At 34.0% G+C, this 23,625-nt stretch overlaps 1 protein-coding gene across 4 annotated transcripts in view; it reads right to left on the bottom strand.

Annotated features, from left to right (window-relative positions):
- Positions 1-23,625, bottom strand: part of MCTP1 (multiple C2 and transmembrane domain containing 1) — a 528,212-nt gene that overhangs the window by 216,151 nt on the left and 288,436 nt on the right. For all 4 annotated transcript variants that reach the window (XM_074200502.1, XM_074200503.1, XM_074200500.1 and 1 more), the window contains one exon: positions 453-555. In XM_074200502.1, the coding sequence (XP_074056603.1) occupies positions 453-555 (103 nt within the window). The remainder of the gene's footprint in view (positions 1-452; positions 556-23,625) is intronic.

The raw sequence follows: 23,625 nt of genomic DNA, 5'->3' as shown, positions 1-23,625 counted from the left end.
TTGGGGACCAAGAATAAAAATTAATATTCTTATTATGCTAAAAAGAAACACACTAAAAACAGATCATCCGCTGGATTCTTGATTGGGTCGTTTGCTGATTTTCGCAATAGAACAAATGGAGCTTTGTCTGCTTTGGGGTCAACGTAACTGGAGAGAATTTCAATAGCAAGGGTTTAAAAAAAAGTAGTGATATAGTGATTCATTTAAGGAGGGGAAAACTCCTCAGTTGATTTTTTATTTTTAAAAAAATCATCTACAAACACCAACATGTGGTTAAAAACCTCTGTTCTATTTCCATAAGAGGAAGGAAAAGACATCAATACTGAATACTGTTTTTGGAAGTTACTTTAGAAAAATGGACCCAATGAAAAGAGACTTCTAGAGAAAATATCACATTTTAAACTATATTTCCCCAAATATTCTCTACTATTTAAAGGAACAGGCAAACTTACAATGTAAAGACTTTGTTCCATTCAGGATTGAGATTTTTGTAGACTGTGTGTGTCAGTAATCTATCATTGTTCAGTTCTACTACACAAAATGGGTCACTTTTACCTGCAAGGAAAGATTAAAAGTTTCAATATAAAACTGAGCTCAGCTGACATAGAGAAGATGTATGTTGCTGCTTCTCTCTCATGGAAAGAGTCTTTAAGGACCAAAAAGTCAACACGAGTTTTAATTTGTTTTTGATGCTCAGATATAATTGGATGACTAAACCAATCTTTTTGTTTCATCAAAAATTTAGAAACTGAGTAGTAACAGAGAGCAAATTATAGAACAAGATTTTTAATTTAGAAATTTATTTACAAAAATAACACAAAAGACAAATTCTTTGTCCACTGCTAAATCTCTAATTATTTCTATAACAACCATCTCAAATGTATAAAGCTTTTGATTCATTTGATCAATTAATAATGAAGCAGGAATTCCTAAACAAATTTATTAGGCAAAAACTGCAGTATTGCATGCTAATTTTGTATCTTTGTGGATGTATATACATATGTATGTGTGTTTATATATGTATATGTATATGAACACATATGTATATAGCTCTCTCATCTTGTCTAAAGATTGTTGTAATTCTATTCTCTCATTGTTACAGTATAGTAAACCTGGCCCTGCAAAGGAGAGAAATTCTGCAACATGAAATGAGACACTGAAACAAGAATCATCTACATGTTAAAGAGCAGGAAATTTGTCTGTCTACCCAGGGCAAAGGGTTTGAAAGTTCTGAGCTCCCTACAGTGACTCTGCCAAACTGGAATCTAACTCACTCAGCAATTATATTCCATGATGTATGTCCTCAATATTTTTGTAAAGTAATGTCATGTATAAGAACCCACAAATTCAAAGGCTCTATGGGGGCAGCATTAATGATATTAATACGGCATGTAATTTGTTTGATACCTTATACAAATGACAATGAAATCAATATTTAGACAAAGCTGTGCAGAGGTCATATCTTCTAAACTACAATATTGATTTAGACTACATAAGAGGTTAATGTGCATATTATTAACTTTAATGATAAAGAATAATTGTTTTAAATGCATTGTGAATTGCAGTCACAGTAGTTTACATTTCTGTGAAAGCTTAAATATCATCAAAGCTTTTCAATTAAATTTTAATAGGAATGAATTCATTATTACTGAAAGAAAAGCAATGCATGACACTGCAAAGCTATATTTACCTTCCATGGGACAATCCTTCAAAGAAGCTGTATAAACTTATACCCCACTTTCATTTATTTTCTCATTTTGATATATAGAAAAGGGGAAAAAGGCATGTTTGCTAGTTCACTGATCTCCATATTCTCCAAGAAAAGTGATTTATCAAGGATTATGCTTTCTGTCTTTAAGGTCTATTTTCACATTTCTGCAATATTTTTATGAGAATAATTTACATGCACATACCAAGGGCATCTTTGATGAAGAAATGAGAAGGAAATAAGTAGGCTTTTGCAAATGATATTCTTCAGCAAATAAAATCTTTACAGTCATACAATTGACTGAAAAGTCTATAAAATAAAAAAAAATGTCCCACTGTGTTTATTGTTTATTGACTATAAGAAAACATTTGGTCTGGCAAAACAAAACATACTTTAAAAGTTGATTCTACTAACAAGATATCTCTCATGTGTATGTCAAAATCATATAAGTTTTCTTAAAAGAGTTAACTACAGAAATATATCTATTAAACAAGGGAGGCACAAAATGGCAGCAGGGGAAAGAATGCTTGCTAATCTGAAGTTAGAAGACTTGGGTTCAAATTATGACTTTTGCCACTCAAAAGTTAATGGCCTACCTAGGGTTACCTAAGTCATCACAAGGGACCCTAAGCAGGTCTTTTACTTCTCTAAATCTCATTTTCTTCATCTATAAAAAGAGAAAATAAAACTGGATAACCTTGAAGACTGTTTCTTGGGCAGCTAAGTAGCCCAGTAGATAGAGCACCAGCCCTGGAATCAGGAGGACCTGAGTTCAAATACATTTCAGACACTTAATAATTAACCTAGCTGTGTGGCCTTGGGCAAGTCACTTAACCCCAGGGCCTTGCAAAAACAAAACAAGTTCTTAGGCTAAGTTTGTGATCCTATAAAAGTAAGTAATTGTCTTGCTCAAGGATTTACTATTATTCTAAAAGATATGCAACATAGACTTTAAATGGAAGAATTTGCTACAGATGAGATCCTCCAGATAGTCCTGTTTGAGAATGACACTGTGCATGTTGCCTCAAGCCCTGGAAGACTGATGCAGAGCATTCCAATGAGATCCAGGTCACTCCTAATGACTTAGGTCATCTACTTAGGAAGAACCAAGTAAATGATGAATTCCTACAATTTAGTATAAGATATGAAATTAGATAATCAATAGATTGGGTTCATTAGCATGTGTATCTTAGACAAATCCTGCAAAGGATAATGAACCAGGCCCAGAAATGAAGAGCAAGAGCTGGGACAGAGGACAGGATTAACTTCCAACCTTTTTTTTTTTTTAGGTTTTTGCAAGGCAATGGGGTTAAGTGACTTGCCCAAAGTCACACAGCTAGGTAATTATTAAGTATCTGAGGCTGGATTTGAACTCAGGTACTCCTGACTCCAGGGCTGGTGCTCTATCAACTGTGCCACCTAGCCACCCCACTTCCAACCTTCTTAATGAAATAAAGGTCCATGATTTTGTTTTTATTCTTCATTTTTTTTTTTAGTTTTTTGCAAGGCAAATGGGGTTAAGTGGCTTGCCCAAGGCCACACAGCTAGGTAATTATTAAGTGTCTGAGATTGGATTTGAACCCAGGTACTCCTGACTCCAGGGCCAGTGCTTTATCCACTGTGCCACCTAGCCGCCCCTGTTTTTATTCTTTCAGAAAAAAATCATCCCTCTGGTAAGCCAAACGTCTCCAAAGACTGAAAGTAGTAGGCAGTACTGCAAAGGACAATGGAGAGAGACACATGATAGGCATGAATAGATTGCAACATATCACCAAAGAAAGTTTGCTTAGGAGAAATGACATCAAGGATATCATCTCAGAAACTAGAAAGTGAGGTGGGTCTGTCATGTCTCTGTAGGAAATCATACAATGTGAGATTGCTTTTTAACAAGAAGAGAATGCTGCATTCATTAAAGAATAACATGATAATGACTAATGCTATACAGAGTTACCTATTTCAGTCATTTACCATGAAATTCTGGTGCCAAGATCATGAAAATAATGTCTAAAATTAAAAGCTTAGACATTTAACTCTACCCATTCTTTCCAACCTAGCTGTGCAGTATTCTTCCTCATATAACCTATATTCAAGGAAAGCTAGACACTATACTTATGATTCCCAAAACATTTCTCTAGTTCTCATATTTTCTTGCCTTTGCTCAAATTATTCATTTTCCCTGAAATGCTCCTCCCATATTTGGATTGAAAAATCTATTCATCCTTTAAGATTTAGTTCCAATGCCATCCATTTCATGAAGCTTTTCTTGACTCCTACCCCAATTGCTTAGTAGGAAGTGATCTTTCCCTACATGAACCATAAAGCCTACTCACCCATCTGTTAGACATTTACCTCATTCTGCTTTAGATTATAACTATTTATACACATTTTAACTCTCCTCCCAAACAGTAAACTCCTTGAGGTTAGAGATCATCTTATCTTTTTATTTTTCCAAGTCTTAGAGTGTTTTACTAATATTATGATGATGTTTGTCCTTCTTTCTTGAAGAAGACCACTACATAAGGGAGGTGATGCCATGACAAACACAAACTGGATTTGAGTGAGGGGTGTTGTGCTAAGTCACCAGCCTCACTTTCTCCTCCAGAGTATCTGGATCCAGTGGCCAGATATGGATCAATACAATTATTTACTATAATGTGATAGACATTTAAAAGTTTATTGAATGAGTTATTAAAAATTATAAATTATAAATGAGTTATTAAATGAGCATTTCTCAGTTGCATTTCCCAAAGACTAAACATTCAGAAGAGATATTTAAAACGTAGCATTTTTTCCCTTTCCTCCCCTCCCCCTCTCCCCTCCCTTTCTCACTCCTTTCTTCCTTCCCTCCTTCCTTCCTCCCTTCCTTTCCTTCTTCCCTCCCTCCTTCCCTTCCTCCTTCCTTCCTTCCTTCCTCCATCTCTTTCTCTTTTCTTCTTTTCTTTTTCTTGGCCTATACATGCCCAGGCTTGGCATATCACAAGAACAATTGTTGAATTGACTATCTAGAGCCATTTATAATCTAGTTCTCTCTTATCCTTTCAGTCTCCTTCTACCTTAACTTCTCAACATCTGGTCTTTAATTCAGTGACAACCTCCTGGCCCTTCTGAGAACTAAATACTCTCTTGTCTCTGGGCACCTGAGTGTCCCCCCATGCCTGCAATGCTCTCTCTTCTACTGTTCTCCTGGCTTTCTTTAAATCCCAAATAAAATCTCATCTTTTGCTAGAAGCCTTCCTCAAAACCTAATAATTTTAGTGGCTTCCTTCTCTTAATTAATTTCTTTTAATTCTGCATATTAGGGTAACCAAGTGGTGCAGTGGATAGAGTACTGACTCTAGAGTCAGAAGACTCATTTCCTTGAGTTCAGATCTGGCCTCAGACACTTACTAGCAGAGTGACCTTGGGACAGTCACTTAACCCTATTTGCCTCCAGTTCCTCATATGTAAAATGAGCAAGAGAAGCAAATGACAAGTTACTCCAGTATCTTTGCCAAGAAAACCCCAAATATAGTCACCAAGAGTTGGACATGACTGAAAATGAACAACAACAACATGCTGTATATAGCTTACTTACTTTGTATAAATGTTTACACGTTGTCTCACCCATTAGATTGTAAACTCCTGGAGGGCAAGGGCTGATTTTTGCCTCTTTTTATATTCCTAGAGCTTAGTACAGTGCATTTAGTAGGCACAATAAATATTCTTTGATTGATTGATAGAGCCCATGGGCATACACAAAAGAAGTGAAAGATGTAGGCCTTGCTCTCCAGAAGTTTATCATTCATTTGTAGGGATTCAAGTATGTACCTGATTCAGAATAACTTACTCATAACAGTAAAAGTGATGTACTTCAAAGCCAAAGGTATTTTGATTCCCCAGCGAGCTTAAGTTTAAAAGTTGTGTGGATTTACTTAGGAGAAAGCTATAACATGAAGTTGAGCAGATCTTTGCTACTGACTCTGATTTTCTCTGTATTTACTTTACTTCCACTCATAATCAGGAGTTATCATATTTGCCAACTAACTCCTGAAAGTCAAGAACAAAATAATAATGGTAGCAGTTGCAGATACAATATCTATATGAATTCCTAAATGCAAGAGATTAATGCTTCAAGTTGTAGGTGTGCAGTGTAAAGAACACTGGAGGTGACAGTTGAGGATTTGGGGATTTTGCTACTTATTTCTTGTACGATTTTAAGTAAATCACTCCTCTGGGTCTCAGCTTACTCTTCTATAAAATGGGGAAGTCTGAGTAGAGAGCCTCTAAAGTCCCTTCTAATGCCAAATTTGTGATTCCATGAACCTAGTTTTATTAGCAATAGTAGTATTCAATTCTTTAAATTGAATTCCCCACTGATCAGTGGAACTTCCCAAAATCTATTTCTTTTATTAATTATTCTGATTAGCTCATAACACAAAAAGTCTAGGTTCTTTGTATTTTGCTGTCAGCTAAAATATTTTTATTATAAGAATTCTCCTTAGAATAGAAAACCTGATTCAATTTGTTGATGTTTTGCAGTACTTAACCCATAAAGAATTCAATAAAGTCATCCAACCCCAGATAGATCATGTAGAAGATAGATTGCACTTTTGTTTGGATGGGGGGAGAGGGTTATTTAGTTAATAACGCCTCAGCAACAGTCATGGCACATTAATAAATCACTTAACAAATCGCTCCTTTCAATAGTTATGAAAATATTAAACTGTTAAAAAAAAAACACACTCCCATGCAGCAGTTTAAACACCACCTAGAACTACTTCCTATCTATTTTCCTTAGTCAATGACACTAGAATTCAACATTCCTGATGCATAAGAGGAATCCCAAAGAGAGTGCTTGTCATGTCATTAGCAGCCAATAGAAAACATTTTTCCTTGTTGCTAGTAAGCACCATAATTCTTGAAAGCTTAAAATGTGTTAGATATAGTAGAAAATAAAATGTTACTTTTCTTCCCTAAGTGTTTAAAAGAAAAAAAGTAATAAAATAACACAAATCATTCTGAGCTACCTGTCCATAATACTTCCTAATGTATGCTGATTTTTCCCAGTATAAAATTTCTAATTTGCATTAGAATTAGTAAAACAGAAAAAAGACTAGATTTGAAATCAAAAGGGGGTTTAATACTGGTTCTAAGCCTCACTTTCCTCATCCTACTTCACAGGGTTCTTGTGAAAAAAAGCATTTTGTAATCTACAAAGTGTTGTGAATTGGGTTATTTTATTATTGTTTATAGAAGTAGTGTTAACTCAAGTAGAAATTGGGGTACCTAAATGCTATACAACTATCCCTGTGGATTGTATAATGATTTAGGAAAATACATATTAACATTCCCTACTTTTTATTGTATTTCTATTTATTTTGTTAAATATATTTCCAAATTACATTTTAATCTGGTTTGGTTTCATCTAGGAATACTGTCAGCCACAAGCAACATGTTTAGCATCTTATGTTTGCAGCATTCTTAAAGACAGAATGTGGTGCAGACAACTAAAAATAGAAGGATCTGAGTTCAGGTCTCATCTCTGACAGCATTGGCAGTGTGACTTATGTTAATTTAACATAACAGTGCTGGAAGCCAGGACTGTCCAAAATGCAGCCTGCCTATGGATTTACTGCTTTAGTAAATGAAACCGAACTATCACAGAGCTCTCATTAAAATGCCAAATCAAAATATACTGTCTATTGTTTCAATAAAAAACTTTTAAAAATAAGATTGGACAGCCCTGCTCATCAATCAGTCAATAAACATGGATGAAACACCTACAACATGGGAAGCATTGTGTTACCTGTTGGACAAACAAAAAAATACCAGCCTCTCCCTTTAAGGAGCTCATAATTTAATGGGGTAAATAATAAGCAAACAAATATGTACAATGTTAAATTGTTTTAGGATAAACAGGATAAATAAATAAAATAAATAGGATAAATAGAAAAGAATGAAAAGGAATTAAGAAAAAATGAAAAGTCGTTAAGATTATAAATTATGGGGAAGGTGTCAACATGTATTTGTAGAGAGAATTTCCTTCCCTAGAAATGCCCTATATTGATGAAATCACAATCCCAGTGTCTTTTCCTGAAGAACTCAATTCTGAACAGTGACATGAATCACTTAATCCTTAAACTTTAGACACTTATTATTCTTGTACAGTTACATTAATCCTTAGCTTTAGGCAGTATTCTCACCAGTGTCTTTAACTGTGACTATATAGGACCAGTGAACCAAAAACATCACATGAAAGACATTTAGTGAATGAATTTACATAACAGCAACATGTTTTCATGTGCAAATGAATTTTTTTGAGGGGAGGTATACAGTCAATGAAAATGATCCTGGATTATATCAAAGTCTTGATTCATTGGTATTTTGTCCTCAGGAGAAGTGTTTCATTTGTAGAGAAATACATAAGAACCCCTGAAGTAGGTAGTATAGGCATTATTATCCCAATTTTGCACTTGAGGAAACTGAGGCTTGGAAAAGTTATCACAAAACTAGTTAGTATCAGAGTCAATATTAAAACCCAAGCCTTTTGATTTCAAGTCCAGTTCTTTTTCTGCTGTTCTGTAATACTGATTCTAGTAAAAATAAGAGATTTTTAAATTAGGAAAAATCAGTATACATTAAGAATTGTTTTCTTAGCATTTGCAATGGCATACATCTCAGTCAACTCAAGAGATTAACCAATTAGGTAGTAAGGCTCAGAGTCAGAAGAAAAAAAAGTGAAATGATGAGAAAAAGGAAACAAATTCTAACTGGATCAAAGTCAAGAGTGGTCTCGAAGCTTTTAAAATTATGAACTCCTAGGGGCAGCTAGGTGGTGCAGTGGAGTCAGGAGGACCTGAGTTCAAATCCGATCTCACACACTTAATAATTTCCTAGTTGTGTGATCTTGGGCAAATCACTTAACCCCATTGCCTTGCAAAAACAAAGAGAAAAAAGAAAAAAGAAAAAAATTATGCACTCTATCAGTATAAACTTTTTTCCAAAATATGTATTTTTAAATAAATTATACAATTTACTACTGTACCCATCCTTGTGTAGACTATAAAATTTATAAAAAATAGAAATTTAAAAAAGAGGGGGGAAGTAATTAGGGATCCCCTGGAATTTGTTGAATAGTAGTGATATGGTCAAATTTAAACTTCAGGAAATATCACTTTGACAGCAGTGTGGATAATGGGTTGGAAACAGAAAAGCATTATAGGGGGATCAATTAGGAGCCTATTACAATAGTCCAGGAGGGAGGTGATGAAGACCTGAACTATTGTGGCAGCTATGCCATATTGAGGAATTGGTAACTTATTGAATATAGAAGTGAAAGAAAATGAGATGTGGAATATGATCCTGAGGTTACAAACAGATGACTAGAAAAATAGTAGTACTATTGTTAGTAAGAGGGAAGTTTAGAAAAGAGCTGAATTTTAGGGGAGAGATCATAGAAGGGGACCAGAGATGCAGACAATTTATCATCCTGTGCAACTTACTCTGACACTGGTCAAAATGAAAAAGTGTGTATAGGGATAGGGAGGTGTCCAGGCTTTCATTCACCATCACTTCCCACACACACAAAGTCTACCCTTCAAGTGGTTCTTGCCACAGCTACAAAGTAATTTTGGGATGGCACTAAGGATTTCCCCATTGGCAGCAACAAGATGCTGTTTTCTGTATCTGGACAGAGGATCAGCAAAGCTCAAGTTTGGGACATAGGATCTTACATAGTAAATCGAAGTATTGGGGGCAAGATGAGAAGATAGGTGTTTTTAATGCTGTAGAAAATCCAAGACTATCACTGAAGGGTAATGGTTGATCACATATTCTTTGGTATCCTGCCTTTGGGGACCACTGAATTAGGGGCCTAGAACTTTATTCAAAGTGTAAGGTTTCCTGTCAATCTCATATATTTATTTAATAGGAAATATGAGCCACTACTTCACAATGAAAGTGTAGCCTCAATTAGTTGGGGTACCATCTTGTATGGTAGCATTTATATATGGCTCCTATAGTTTTGTTTGATTGCAACCTTTTTTTTTTAGTTTTTGCAAGGTAAGTGACTTGCCCAAGGTCATACAACTAGGTAATTATTATGTGTCTGAGAAAGGATTTGAACTCATAACCTCCTGACTCCACTGAACCACCAAGCTGCCCTAACTTCATCCTTTTTTAATGTGATTTCTAGAAAAGTTCTTCATCCAAACAGACATTTCGATATTGAAAATTTTGATACTGAGTAAGCTAATTATTATCTATCTACTAGTGCAACTATATGGCACAGTGGACAGAGCACTGGACTTGAGTGAGTAGGACAGGAGTTCAAATTCAGCCTCAGACATTTGACTCTAACTAGCTGTGTGACCCTGGGCAAGTCACTTAACACTCATTGCCTCACATCCAGTCATCCTGATTCATATCTGGTTATTGAATCCAGGATCCAGATGGCTCCAGAGAAGAAAGTAAGGCTGGTGACCTCACATAGTGCCCTCCCCCCACTCAAATCCAATTCATGTTCTTGTCATGGCATCATCTCTCTGCTGTTGTGGTCTTCAAAAATGAAGGACAAACTTTATTGTTACTATTATTATTATCTATCTACCATCCAGTGAGAACTCTTGAAGTTCTTTAACAACTTTATTTATTATTTTGGAAATATGTTTTGGATACTCTAAGCACCTATCATTTCCTCCATGTTGGTCAGGGGTCATTGATGTCTTCATGAAATGCTGTAGTTGAAAAAAAAAATCTGTCTCATGGTGGCCAGTTCTCTAGTTTTTTCTCAAAATTACCTAAACTGGTCCTTATAAAACAGAAAATCAGCCTGCAATGAGGTCTAGACTCTGAAAAGAAACTTTTTTCATCTTGTAGGACTTTCTAGGGCCTATATTCTGGTGGCAGTCTTTTGGACTACAGGGTAGAAGTTTTGAAACATTAGTGTTTTGGGTTTTTTTTTAAAGTTTATTGCAAGGCAAATAGGGTTAAGTGGCTTGCCAAGGCCACAAATCTAGGTAATTATTAAGTGTCTGAGGCCAGATTTGAATCCAGGTACTCCTGGCTCCAGGGCCGGTGTTCTATCCACTGCACCACCTAGCCGCCCCAGAAACATTAGTTTTTTAAAATGTCTTCATACAAATTGCCTTCTGTGGGGGTGGGGTGGAGGGAAGGAAGTAAGATTGGGGGAAAAATTGTAAAACTCAAAATAAACAAAATCTTTAATTAAAAAAATAAATAAAATGTCTTTAAAGTAGGCATAGAATTTGGAAAGAAAACTGTTAAGACCTCCATCCTTCAAGGTTAATAGGAACATGCATCATCATACTAAAGTCAGAATTGGCACATCTTAATAAATTGTCTAGAAGATGCATAGTAATGCCCTTTATAGAAAGAAAATAAAAACAAATCCAAGGAAACCTTGACTAATTTTCCCCAACAAATGTAATTTCACTAAGGTATTAGAGGAAGCAAGACAGTGCAATGGATAGAGTATTGGACTTGGAGTCAGGAAGGCCTGAGTTCAAATGTGACCTCACTGGGCAAGTTACTTTTGTTTGCTTTAGTTTCCTCAACTGTAAAATGGGGATACTAAAAACACCCACCTTGTAGGATTGTTTATGAGGATCATTGAAATAAGATAATATCTATAACATGCTTAGTGTATACATCATACATCCATATATATACATATATACTTATTAATTTTCCTTAATACCACCCCAATAAAAGGCAACCAAAATCCAATTCAATATTGTTTAACCAATTACTGATTATGAAATTAAATATTATATCAAATCAAATATATATATATATATATATATATATATATATATTCTTATGGAACCAACAGGAGCCCCACATCTAAAATTATTTCTTCTTACAGGTTTTCATAGAATTAATTAAATATATTAGTTCTATCAAATCACTTTAAAATACTGTGTTTTTTTGAAATTATTTCATTGCTTTTTAATTCTGTTTTTAAAAGATAGGCCATTTAAGATATAGTTTTATAGACACTAAGCAATATTCAAAGCAAACCCTGATAGATCGTGGGTTACTAGTGTATTTTTGCTGCAGATATTAGCGTTGAAGGATTTAAATATATCATTTCATTATTTCCTGGAAAGCTGAACCAATTTATAATGATAATCCAAATCAGTCCTTTTTCCCCCTCCCCAAAGGTCAAGAATTTGAGAAGGTGTTCTGCCTGGAAAGGTCCTGCAGTCTGTCAAAGAAAGAAATAAAAGGTGGGCAGCCTTGGGAAGGAAATGAGGAAGAGTATCTTACTTATCTCTAATTAATTTGGCAATATATGCATTTCCTGCTTTCAAACTTTCTTTTTTGTTTGTAAAGTCACTCTCCAATAAAATTTAGAAAATGTCTTGTCACAGTATTAAATATGGAAATGCAATAATAATAATAATAAATAGCAACTATATGGTTTAAGCTCTCCTTTTAACTCTGCTAAGAAACTACTTATCATTGTAGCCTTATTTTAAAGAGCTGCTTACCCACAATTAATGGACAGCAAATCTAGTTTGTTAAATGGTTCTTTGAAAGACTGCATTGTCAGTCCCTAAATTTCAGTTGCCTTGATTAGCTGCCATTTAAACAAACAAAAACAATTGTAGAGATACTAGAGATGGTCCTAACCATCAATTATCTCTTTAATTATTCCTTCTTTTATTCTCTTAATGCTCTAGTCACTTTGTGATATGCTACTCTGCCCATTTAAAATATCTGAGGGATTGTACTTGCTTCCATATCACCAGAAAAAGGAACATTTGTAACCTGGTCTTCCAGGGACCAAAACTCCAGAGAGCTCTTGTTTTCAGCCCTTGGCTCTCTGTTCTTTGCAATGACTGTCCTACTCCATTGCTGGAAGAGGGTATATGGTAAGATGGATGCATGGAAAAAAGATGACAAGTTTATTACAGAAAACATAAAGTACCAAAATGAAGGAGAAAACTAATCTTTTCATCAGGGAACTCAACGAAACCATTACTAACAGAATAGCTGAGCAGGTTCAGAAAAGAAAGGCACTATGATGGGGTGGAAAGACCATAGGGCTGGGGGCCAGGGGGACCCAGGTACAAGCTCTGGCTTGGGCACTCAGAGGCTGTAGGAAACCTGACAAATCATGTCCACTCTTAGTCAACTGGCAAACATTTATTAAGTATTTACAGAAATTGTGTGCTAAGAGCTAGTGATACCAAGAAGAGGCAAAAGAAAAGTCCTTTATTTAAAGGATAGGATTACTTGCAAATAGGGGAAGATGACAGACACACCCACAGACACCTACATGCATGCATGTGCACTATGCATATATAGATATATTTATATTTGTACATACATATTTACATATATAATAGAATGATAAAATGTGGGATGGTATCCATGGACTACAGATAGATCTATCTAGAGATGAGCAAGGTAAAGATGTTTCTTTATAAATAAAGATGTTTAGATCACTTACCTAGTTAAGCATATATATGTGAATGTGAGTATATATATATATATATATACATATATATACACACATATGTGTACATATATTACAATAATATTAGAATGGAATAAATTTATATATTAAAATTATATATGTACAACATAAATTATAATGATAAATGGTGTTGCATCTACCACCCCAGACTAGGAATGAGCAAATCTAAGATTTTTTTTGCAAATAAACTAAGATGTTCAACACAATTAATTACCTAGTTAAGCATATATATGTATATGTAGAGATATACACACATACAACATACACACATACATACACACGCATTTCATAGAAAGACAAATGATGGTGTTTCATCTACCAGAACAGACTAGAAATGGGCATATCTAAGAATAAGCAAGTTACAAATGTTTACTTTTATATAAACTGATATTTAGATCAATTAACAACCTAGATAAGTTTTATATATATATATAAAACTTATCTAGGTTGTTAATATATACATATATATACATATATACACACATACAAACACACATATAAACACACACATATATATATATATATATGTATATATATATATATATATATATATATATATATCTCACAGAATGACAAATGATGATATTCCATCTACTACTACAGACTAAAAATGGGCATATCTAGGAATAGGAATAAGTAAGTTACAGATGTTTCTTTACAAGTAAAGTATAGCAACTACTTAGTTAAGTGTGTTTACATATATACTGTGTATATTGATATATGCAGAAAAATAACTACTTAATTGTGTCTGCATATATCAATATATACACTATGTATGTAGATATATAAGTATGTACACATATTACAACGATATATTAGAATGGGATATATTAAAATTAAATTGTAAATAAATTAAGTAGATATTTGAAATTATAAATACATATTAAAATTTAAATGCATATAGAAAGAGTAATATTTAAAATATTATATATAGTAATATATAGGTACTAAAAAAAACCCACTCTATATGAAAGCTCACTATTTGTTTTATAGTATTTAGTCCTGTTCTTGTTTCTTAAGGTGTTAGTGATTATTGAATTCCAAATAAAAATAAATTTAAATATTTTACATTATCAGTTGTAGCTTATCTTGGCTCCCAAGGAATAAGGTACATGGGTTAATTTTTTTGGATCAGAGTATATTGATCTCAAGTTCACAAAATGATTTATTTTCCATATTATGATAACTAAATTTATTTCAATTTAATGATTTCCTTTGTAATCCAGTGCATTTTATTTTATACATTTAAAAACCCTTCTTTGAGAAGAGGTCCATAGGTTTCACAGAACTCCCACAGCAGTCCATGATACATGCAAGGAAAATAAAGAAAGTCAATTATAAATTAATATAGGAACATAGTTTTTGAAACATTCATTATTTTAAAATATATTAAGGATCATAGATTTAGAGCTCAAATTGTCCATGGAGGTCATCCTCTTGTTTATGTGCTATCTCTCCTATTAGCTTGTAAGCTCCTTGAAAGCAGTGACAGTCTTCTGCCTCCTTTTGAACTCTTAGAAATTAGCAGTGTCTAGAACATAGTAAATACTTTCTTGTTAACCAACTGATGAGGAATTAATTACCTTTCCAGGTAGACTGCTTACTTTTTGGACACTTAAAATATTTATTTTATATTAAAAATCTGACTTCCTCTAATGTCTGCTGTGCTCAAGGAAAAAAGTCCTACTCCATTGCTGGGTGTAGGCCTCAGAGTCAAAAAGGTCTGAATTCAAATTCTACTTCAAGTATTTACCAGCTGTGTAACCCTGGTCACTCTTTCCCTGTCTTAAGTTTGTTTATTTGTCAAAAATGATGATAAATTAATTTACCTCCCAGTACTATTATAAAGAACAAATGAGATAATTACATATAAAGTATTTTATGCAGCTTAAAAGGCTATTATCAATGCTGGTTATTATTATTATTTCATATGATAACTCATTTAAATCTTCAATCAAATCTTCTTCCCATTCATTGGTTTCTACTAATCAAACTATCTAGTTCAAGTTCCTTTAACTCATTGATCCTCATTAGAAATCATTATGAACCCCAATCAACACATTGGGCATCTTCTTTGGACAACTCCTATCTCGTCAATATTCTTCTTAAAATATGGCGCTCTTTAGAAATAAACCAGATATTCCACACAGGGTCTGTCTGACTATATTAATGCAACCTAAGTCCTCTTGGCTGCTGCAGAAAGCTAATTTTTACTGACCCTGAAGTCTATTAACCATTACCCTCCCTCCAGGTTCTTTTCTCTTGAGTAAACTGTTCTTCTATCCTATACTTGTACAGTTTATTTATCTGATATAGGTCTTTCTCTTTATCCCCATTATGTGTAATGTTACTAATTTCTGCAAATTTGTCATGTCATTCTGGTGATGAATTAAGATTAATGTTTCCTTCTCCTCTAGTTAAAAATTTTAAAATTAATATTCTTTACAGATATTCAAAGGAAGCTATTGAGAGGGATAAAAAATCTATATCAGACTAGAAGTCACCAGTTGCATGTGTTGAATTCATAAAATATATTCCTTTATTCTTCTTTAGTCAGATAATTTTATATACAACAAAGTCCCTCCTTTCTGATGGTTTTTAAGAAGGCACCAAAGATAGAGTGCCACGACTGAATTTTTCCATCTCAAAAAACTTTTTGAAAACAGGGTAACTACACAGATTTAAAACTGTGGGAAACTTTGTACTGATGCTGTTTAGTCTGTACCTGTTTTGTGGGCAAGTAGATGACCCCAGTTTGTGCAAATCCTTGGCCTGGGCATTAAAGTCACTGAAAGACTGAGTGATATTTTTGCCTGCAACTAGAAGAGTTAATCCTGATCCATTGGAGGTGGGCTTTGTCCAGGGTCATTCTAATGCTGACAAGTCACACAGTTTTCTACATGTGATATGCCATCAAAAGTGTGTGTGGTGGGGGAAGTGACCGCTCTTTTGTTGTCTCGTCTCTGAAAACAGAGGGGACATTCAATAGCATGGAAAGCAATTCAGGCCCATGGGGGCCTTTTATTGGGCCTACCTTCTACAAAATTAAGCTCTTTGGTTTAATTTCCTCAGTTGCCACAGTTTGAAATGACTATACTTTAATCTCTTTTCATTATAATCAAGGTTGCCATCTGTCCTTTCTCCTATCTGGAATTTCTAATCACAACATATAACAATGTTTTAGTTGAAAGAATTCCATTGGGTACATCAGAACAAAAGGCAACGTATGTCAGAGACATCTTCCAGCCAGTGTATTATCACTAGAGATTGGGATTTAACCTTTGTCCTATTCATTGGCTGACCTAAACATATTTTAAACATCTGATCGGTAGAATTAAATTAACCAGCACTCTTCCCTAGCTTCCCACTAGATCTGATTTTAGGTCATAACAATAATAAGGCTTTTTTCACTGTTTACCACATGGCGCTAAAAGTGAATTCTTAGAACAATATTTCCAAGCTGAGTTTAGTGAGATATAAATTAGGATTCCATAAGAAAGTCTTAATGATGACATTCTTTTCCCTTGAAAATATTAAATATTAAATTGACAACTTTAGTATGGAAAGCACCCTTTCTTTATAAAAATAGCCATAAGTTCTTAATCATAAAATTTATTTATTTCTATTTAACCTGATGCAAAAAATATCTTCATTCCTATGGTGCAGTGGAAAGACCTGTGAATTTGGAGTCAGAAGATTTGGGTTTCATATCAATCTCTACCACCTGTATGACATTGGGTAAACACTTCTACCTCACTTCATTGTTCTTGATGACCACAAATGCCCCTTCTAGGTCTGACTGCTCATTTGTTGCAGGTTTTTCCATATCTACAGACTTCATGGAACAGAATTTATGGGTTCTATCAAAATATCATTTTAGATTTATTTTAAGGAATGAAATTACTTTGGGAAATGCTGCCTTGGAGAGACACAAAAGTCCATTATTGAAATGTATGGAACTTAAGTATAAGGATTAATTTGATGCCTCTTTGCAACATGGAGGAAGTTTCCAGATGGAAATTTTCAGTTATGTGTGGACTGAGTTCTGGTTATCTGAAATTAGAAGTCTGAAAATTATGGTGAAATTATGGCAAAGGAAAAGAAAATATAAAAAAGAAAAATGTAAAATAAATAATGGGACAAGTCAGAAGACACATTAACAGTGATACAGAAAGCAACAAGTAGGGAAAAATGGGAATGCTCTGAGATCAGGAGAGAGAGGAAATGAGGGTATTGGTTAGGTATATCTATAGAGAAAAAGTACTTGAATATTTTATTTTTAATAACTTTAATACAATTTTCTAATATAATGTGCTATCAGAATAGATTTCTGGTGCATTTTAATTGGAATAAGTGATAAATTATGTCTTATATTTATTTTTCTTTTGATATATTTTAACAAATTTAAAGACCAAATGTTGATTATAGTAAGGTATAAGTTGGATATTTATTTTCTTGGACAGTGGAGTGAAGCACAGGATTTCAAATAATCTTATTTTGATTAATTAGTGAAGAATTTGGCCATCATGGAGCAAAAACTCTCTTAGTTTGCTCTTGTCTTTGAAATTTTGTTAAGTATAACTTTAACATATGTTTTAGGATATTTGGATTTGTAGTTTTATTATTACACTTCTAAGAAGCATATCTTCATTTATCAGATTCCAGTTGCACATTAATCAATTAATAAACATTTATTAAGCACCAAAACACTGGCTCCTGAAGTACATTTTAGTATTGCTGCAAGTTATCCAAAATTTACAGCCAATTAAATGTTAACATCAGAAGACAGTGACCTAAGTCAAGTTACTGTCTACTTTCAAACTATGTGTTTTTTCATCTGAAAAAAAATTTTTTTGAAGAAGAAACTGCTATCAATTTAACAAAGAAAAATTACTAGGTTACAGGGAAGCTAGGTGGTGCAGTGGATAGGGCATTAGCTCTGAAGTAAGGAGGACTTGAGTTCAAATCTGGCTTCAGATACTTGATACTCACTAGCTATGCAACATTAGGCAAGTCACTGAACTTCATTGCCTCACAAAAACCAAAAAAAAAAATAATAAATTGAAAATATGGGAGTCAATCCTGAAACTGTTGTTTGTATATAGTTATATATCTTCAAATTCTTAGAACTAAAGTAAAAATCAACATGAAAGAAGAAGAAATGGGAGGGAGTGGAAATATGATGATTTGTTCTACAACTGTTCATCTAGTTAAACAAATTATTCTAAACCAGAATTTGGGGATTGAATTAAATAATATTATTTCCACTTTCTAAGAAAGTTTGACCAGTGCAACTGAGTCCCCCAAAAGCCTAGAAACCATATTAGTCAGATGTATTTGGTTTACTTGCTAATTTTTATATGGCAACTAAGGACAACATTAGTTTAGAATATAAAATTGGAAAAACTCATAGAGGGGAATGGTAGAAGATTATAAGCAATATTCTTTCCTAAAAGAGCAAAAACAAATGTAGGTAAAACCAATTTTTCAGAAAGCTTCATGAAAGAACAAACTAAATAAAGTCATTCTAAAGGCATTTGAGCAAAGGAAGCAAAAAAGACAATAAAGTAAGCAAGGATGGGAAGAGCATTTGGATTAGATAATGTATTGAACTGCATAGGTGTATTCTAGTGGCAACAAAATTTTGGGGATGTTTAAGGGGTAAGATCTATGAAAGAGGGGATAATAATTTTGTTCATTTAAAAAACTCAGATATTATTACCTAAAAAAAAAGATGAATGAAAGCAATGGGTTTTTTTTTGGGGGGGGTTAGTTTTTTTTTGCAAGGCAATGGGGTTAAGCTGCTTGCCCAAGGCCACACAGCTAGGCAATTATTAAGTGTCTGAGGCCAGATTTGAACTCAGGTACTCCTGACTCCAAGACCAGTGCTCTATCCACTGCACCACCTAGCCGCCCCAAATGAAAGCAATGTTAAGAACGCCTGAATGCCATGTCTACAATAATTTCATAAGAATTTTATATGCATATATCTACATAAATGTAGACTATCTTTGATGAAGATATGGGAAGAGAATAGGCAAGCTATTGTAAATTATATTGTATAATATCCTTATAATCACTCAACTGATGATGAGAAAAGATATCACACAATCCCAGTGTGCATATGCTTAAACTAAAAAAAAAAAAGCAATTGATTTGGTCTTAGATTCTTCTCTATCAAAGTATATGCCAAGCACATGCCAAACTCATAGAAGATTCTTTGAAAGATATAGCAACAAATAATTTTGTTGGATGATACTCATTACTAATTTCAAGAGAGGCATAAAATTAACAAGCTATGTTCACAGAAACTGTTTCCCAGTATCATGAAGAATGATTAGTAAGTAGTTCTTAAGAAAGTGGTGTTCCTTAGAGTTGATTGTGTTCTCAAGGAGTTCTTTTTTTGCAGATGATTTGGTGTATAATGCCTAATTACAGAGCTTTCTAAAAATCATACTTATTCAAAAAAAATTCTGCCTAAGTATCCACACTGGAAAAACCAAGAGGATGAAGAATGTCTATGATATACAAATGAATGACAACCCATAGAATGAGATCCTCAGTACAAATAACTTGGAGAGATAAAAGATATGGAAAATAAGTTGGGATCAAAACAGAACAGATGAAGTAGAATGGGTTGTTTACTTTGGGAATTATTGTGTGGTGAAATTTATGATCCCAACTTTTATTTTTCCAGCAATGCTATATGGCTTCAAGTCATGGAATATCACAGTCTTCAAACACTTAAAGTTGATTGTTATCTAAAAGTCAATAGAAAGGGACATAATAGGCATTCATAGACTGCAACATAATGTCATTATTAAATTGTGTAAATGATGCCATTAGAGAGTGAATCAGAGAAATAGATTACAAGAAAAAAGGTAAACCAGTCATTTGTTGAAAGTAATAACTAATAGATAGTATCTGTGCTCCATAGATACTTTGCAGTGTAATAAATGTAGAGACAGACTCCAAGAATGTTAGGCAAACTTTCTATACAGAATTTGTGGGGGGTAACATGTACAAAAATAATAAAGAATGAAATGATATGGACATTTTGGAATTTGCATCACTGGATTTAGTACTAATTGCATTAATTGATAAATTTGTAGTTCCACTGAATTATCAAAGAAATGCTTTCTCCTCAAATAACTGAGTATTTCACTATCCTTTTCCTCATGAGTAGATCAACCCAAATTATTATATTGACCTCCTTTGTTACTCTACCGGTCTCATATTTCTACTTGCTTTTCCTAGGCAGTATCTTCTGACCATGTGGATGTTATACAAATCAAACAACACCTCAATAATTCTTTAGGAAGCACATATCTAAATCCAACCTCTCCACCATTACTCCACCATTACTACTAGGCTATTCTTCTGTATCTTCTCAACTATTTGGTATCATCTGTCTTGTTTTGGAAGAAAAGATGTTCACATTAGTAACAAGAAGAAGCTTTAGCATTTTTAGTGACAGTAAGAGAAAGGAAAATTTTTCTTTGGTATGATTTAGCATCCATGGTGACCTGTTACCACAAGGAGCAGAGGTCTGACTTATTTACCTTTCTTATGATGTTTTAAAAAACACAGTTGTGAATTTCTTTAGGACAAGATTTAGGTAATATTATTCTATAAATCCAAATAGATGAACATTATTATTATAATACCAAGAAAATAACAGATGTGATGGTCTGCTATCAAACTGGGTTGACATTTCAACTACTATGTCCAGTTATTAAAAGTAGTGAGGCAAGATTAAGGTATATAACACTATCACTCTATATAAGCCAAATAATAGTTAGGTTTCCTTTTTTCTAGAAGAACACTAATGCATACTGTTTATTGGAACTAGGAATATTGTTTAAGTTGTTATAATTTAAAGATGCTATTAACACAATAGCATTTCAAATGTGAAAGATAGTGTTCAATACATTTCTTTAATTCTTTTTTTCAAGATTGCTTCCTTACATAATCTAGAAACTTGTACGATTGAAGTTCTGCTACATTTGATATACTTTCTGTTCAGCTGCATAGTTAAAAGTGGGATTTATTTTTCTCATTGTTTTCTTCACATCAGTGAAATAAATGAAAACTACAAATCTATGACCATAGAGGATAGAACTATTTTAGTAGATATTATCAATGAAACTGAATGTAGTTGCAATTTTGTGTCACACACATTTAGATTTGAATGGCTGCAATTATACACCAGGAACAATCTCAAATCATTTTTTTTTTCATCAAATGATGTGAACTGAACTTTGCAGGGCACTCTAAGAAACATTTACATATGCCAGACTTAGACTGGAGTAACTCACTGCACAGGACACAAAAGTTAATGGATTTTTTTTTGAGATTGTATCTTGTCTATGTGCAGTATATGTACTTGGTATTTCTCCAATCATATATAATACTCTCAAAGAGTAACACTCGCCCTTTTCTCTACTGCTGCATTTTCGATTCATTTTCTGAAGAATCCTGTGATGAACAGGATGAAGATACCAAGAATAATAAATCCAAATTGTGTAAATCTCTATACAAAATATACCTTTATGACAATCTCAAGCTGGAAATCACAGAAAGCCAATAAAATGCAGACAGCCTACTGATAATGAGGTCAGAAATACAAATAAATTTACTTTTAATGAAGACCGGAGGCACAGTAATCAAAGTGTTAAAAATTCATTTCATGCATATCTCATTTGCTTCTTAGCTGATATTTATCACGTAATTCTGTGAGAAAGTAGAGGCCTAAGATGCTCCAGATAAATGGCTCAATTAATTGTACAGAGGTAGACCTCTTTGAGCTGAACCAGAGCTGTGAGCTCTTTATTAAAAGCACTATTCTGTAGCCCATAACCTTGTTCCTTGACTCCTCTCTAGTTTCCAATTTAAACAAGTCCCCATGCGGCCTGCTCTAAAGGGCTTTGTCTCCCTGTCATTGTTAAGAGAGCCGAGGCATCCTGGAAGTGTGAAATCAGACCTCATGAGCTGAACGGTTCCCCAGGGAACGCTGGCCTGCGCAGAAGGTCAAAGTCATGGGCTGGACCATCTAAAAGTGTCTGATCGCCGGTCTGTGACACAGCAAGTGGGGGGGGGGGGGGGAGGGAGGACAGAGGAGGACTGAAATTGAACACATCTTAATTAAAGCTCACAGACAGCAAAACAAAATGTTTTCTAGGCAGCCTGTCAAATGGAGCTTAAATTTAGCTCTGCTAATGAATCTGAGCTGCTAACTGTTATTTCTTAAGATAATAAGACTCACACAGAAGCTGATAAAAAACTGTAGCATGTCTTTTTTGGCTGTTTTGTTACTTAAATATTTTCCAACAATGAAGACAGTTTTTCCTAAAGAAAAGCTTGGGAAAAATCTATGCTAATAAAGGGGTAGTAAACATCCCTCTTATTAACTAGTAGGTTTTCAGACTTTAAGGATGGGGGATTACAAGTCTTTATACAGGGTCTGGTTTTAGAAAAAAAATGTGCTTTATTTAATAAGACCATTCCAATGACAGTATTCATTGTAAAAGGCGCTCTCTCTCTCTCTCTCTCTCTCTCTCTCTCTCTCTCTCTCTCTCTCTCATTTAGTGAAAGAAACAGTGCATTAGTTTGAGAGATCAATTCTCCTTCAGAGAAGGAGGTTTATATTAGTATACCTTTTAGTGTTGTGAAAGATAGGTCAGCATTTGAAAGACTTTCAGTCTATTCTCCCATATCTCAGTTTCTGAAATAGTGTGGCTGGCCTCCCTGGGGAAAAGATGACCTCTTCCATGGGAGGCTCAAACAAACCCAGGAGAAAATGATGGGGAGGAGCTGAAGAAAAGAATCCTTTCTCTTCACTTAGTTCTTGAAAGAATCAATAACCCAGGACTAAATATTCTGCAAAGAAGGGTCATCTCAATACTGATGAGTAGAAATCTGTCTGTTGAAAGATGATTTTCAACTCTCCCAGAGAAAAGGAATCATTAGAAGTTATGATGGTAAGTTCTAAGACAAATTACTTCCCATTCACTCAAGAAGTTTGTCCCACCAGCCCTTCACTTCTTTTGCACACAAACCTTCATAACTGTTCCATGTTAAAGAGCATTAATCTAAGGGTGTGGTGACTAGTTTCATGTGATTCCCAAATTACACTGGAGTCACAGTTTGGTTTGATGCACAGATAAAACATTAACCTTTTTACAGGAAAAGTTAAAAAGGTAAATGAGTTGTCCTGAGTGCTATTTCTTAATATCTCTGAAGTTATCCTAAGGAAAAATTTCATGGACCAACTTAAAAACTGGAGTACCACTTTCTCAGGCTGCTCACAATTTGACGGAAATTTCAATCCATTCTTGTCCCTTGTTCAATGCATGTGCATGTGTGGGAGTTGTAAATTGAGGCCTTAACCACCACAGTTAATCTCTCTCTCTTTTTTTCAAATCAGTATTAA

This window comes from Macrotis lagotis, chromosome X, assembly GCF_037893015.1.
Source record: "Macrotis lagotis isolate mMagLag1 chromosome X, bilby.v1.9.chrom.fasta, whole genome shotgun sequence".
NCBI classification, from domain to species: Eukaryota; Metazoa; Chordata; class Mammalia; order Peramelemorphia; family Peramelidae; genus Macrotis; species Macrotis lagotis.
This window is presented reverse-complemented; position numbering and strand designations above follow the sequence as displayed.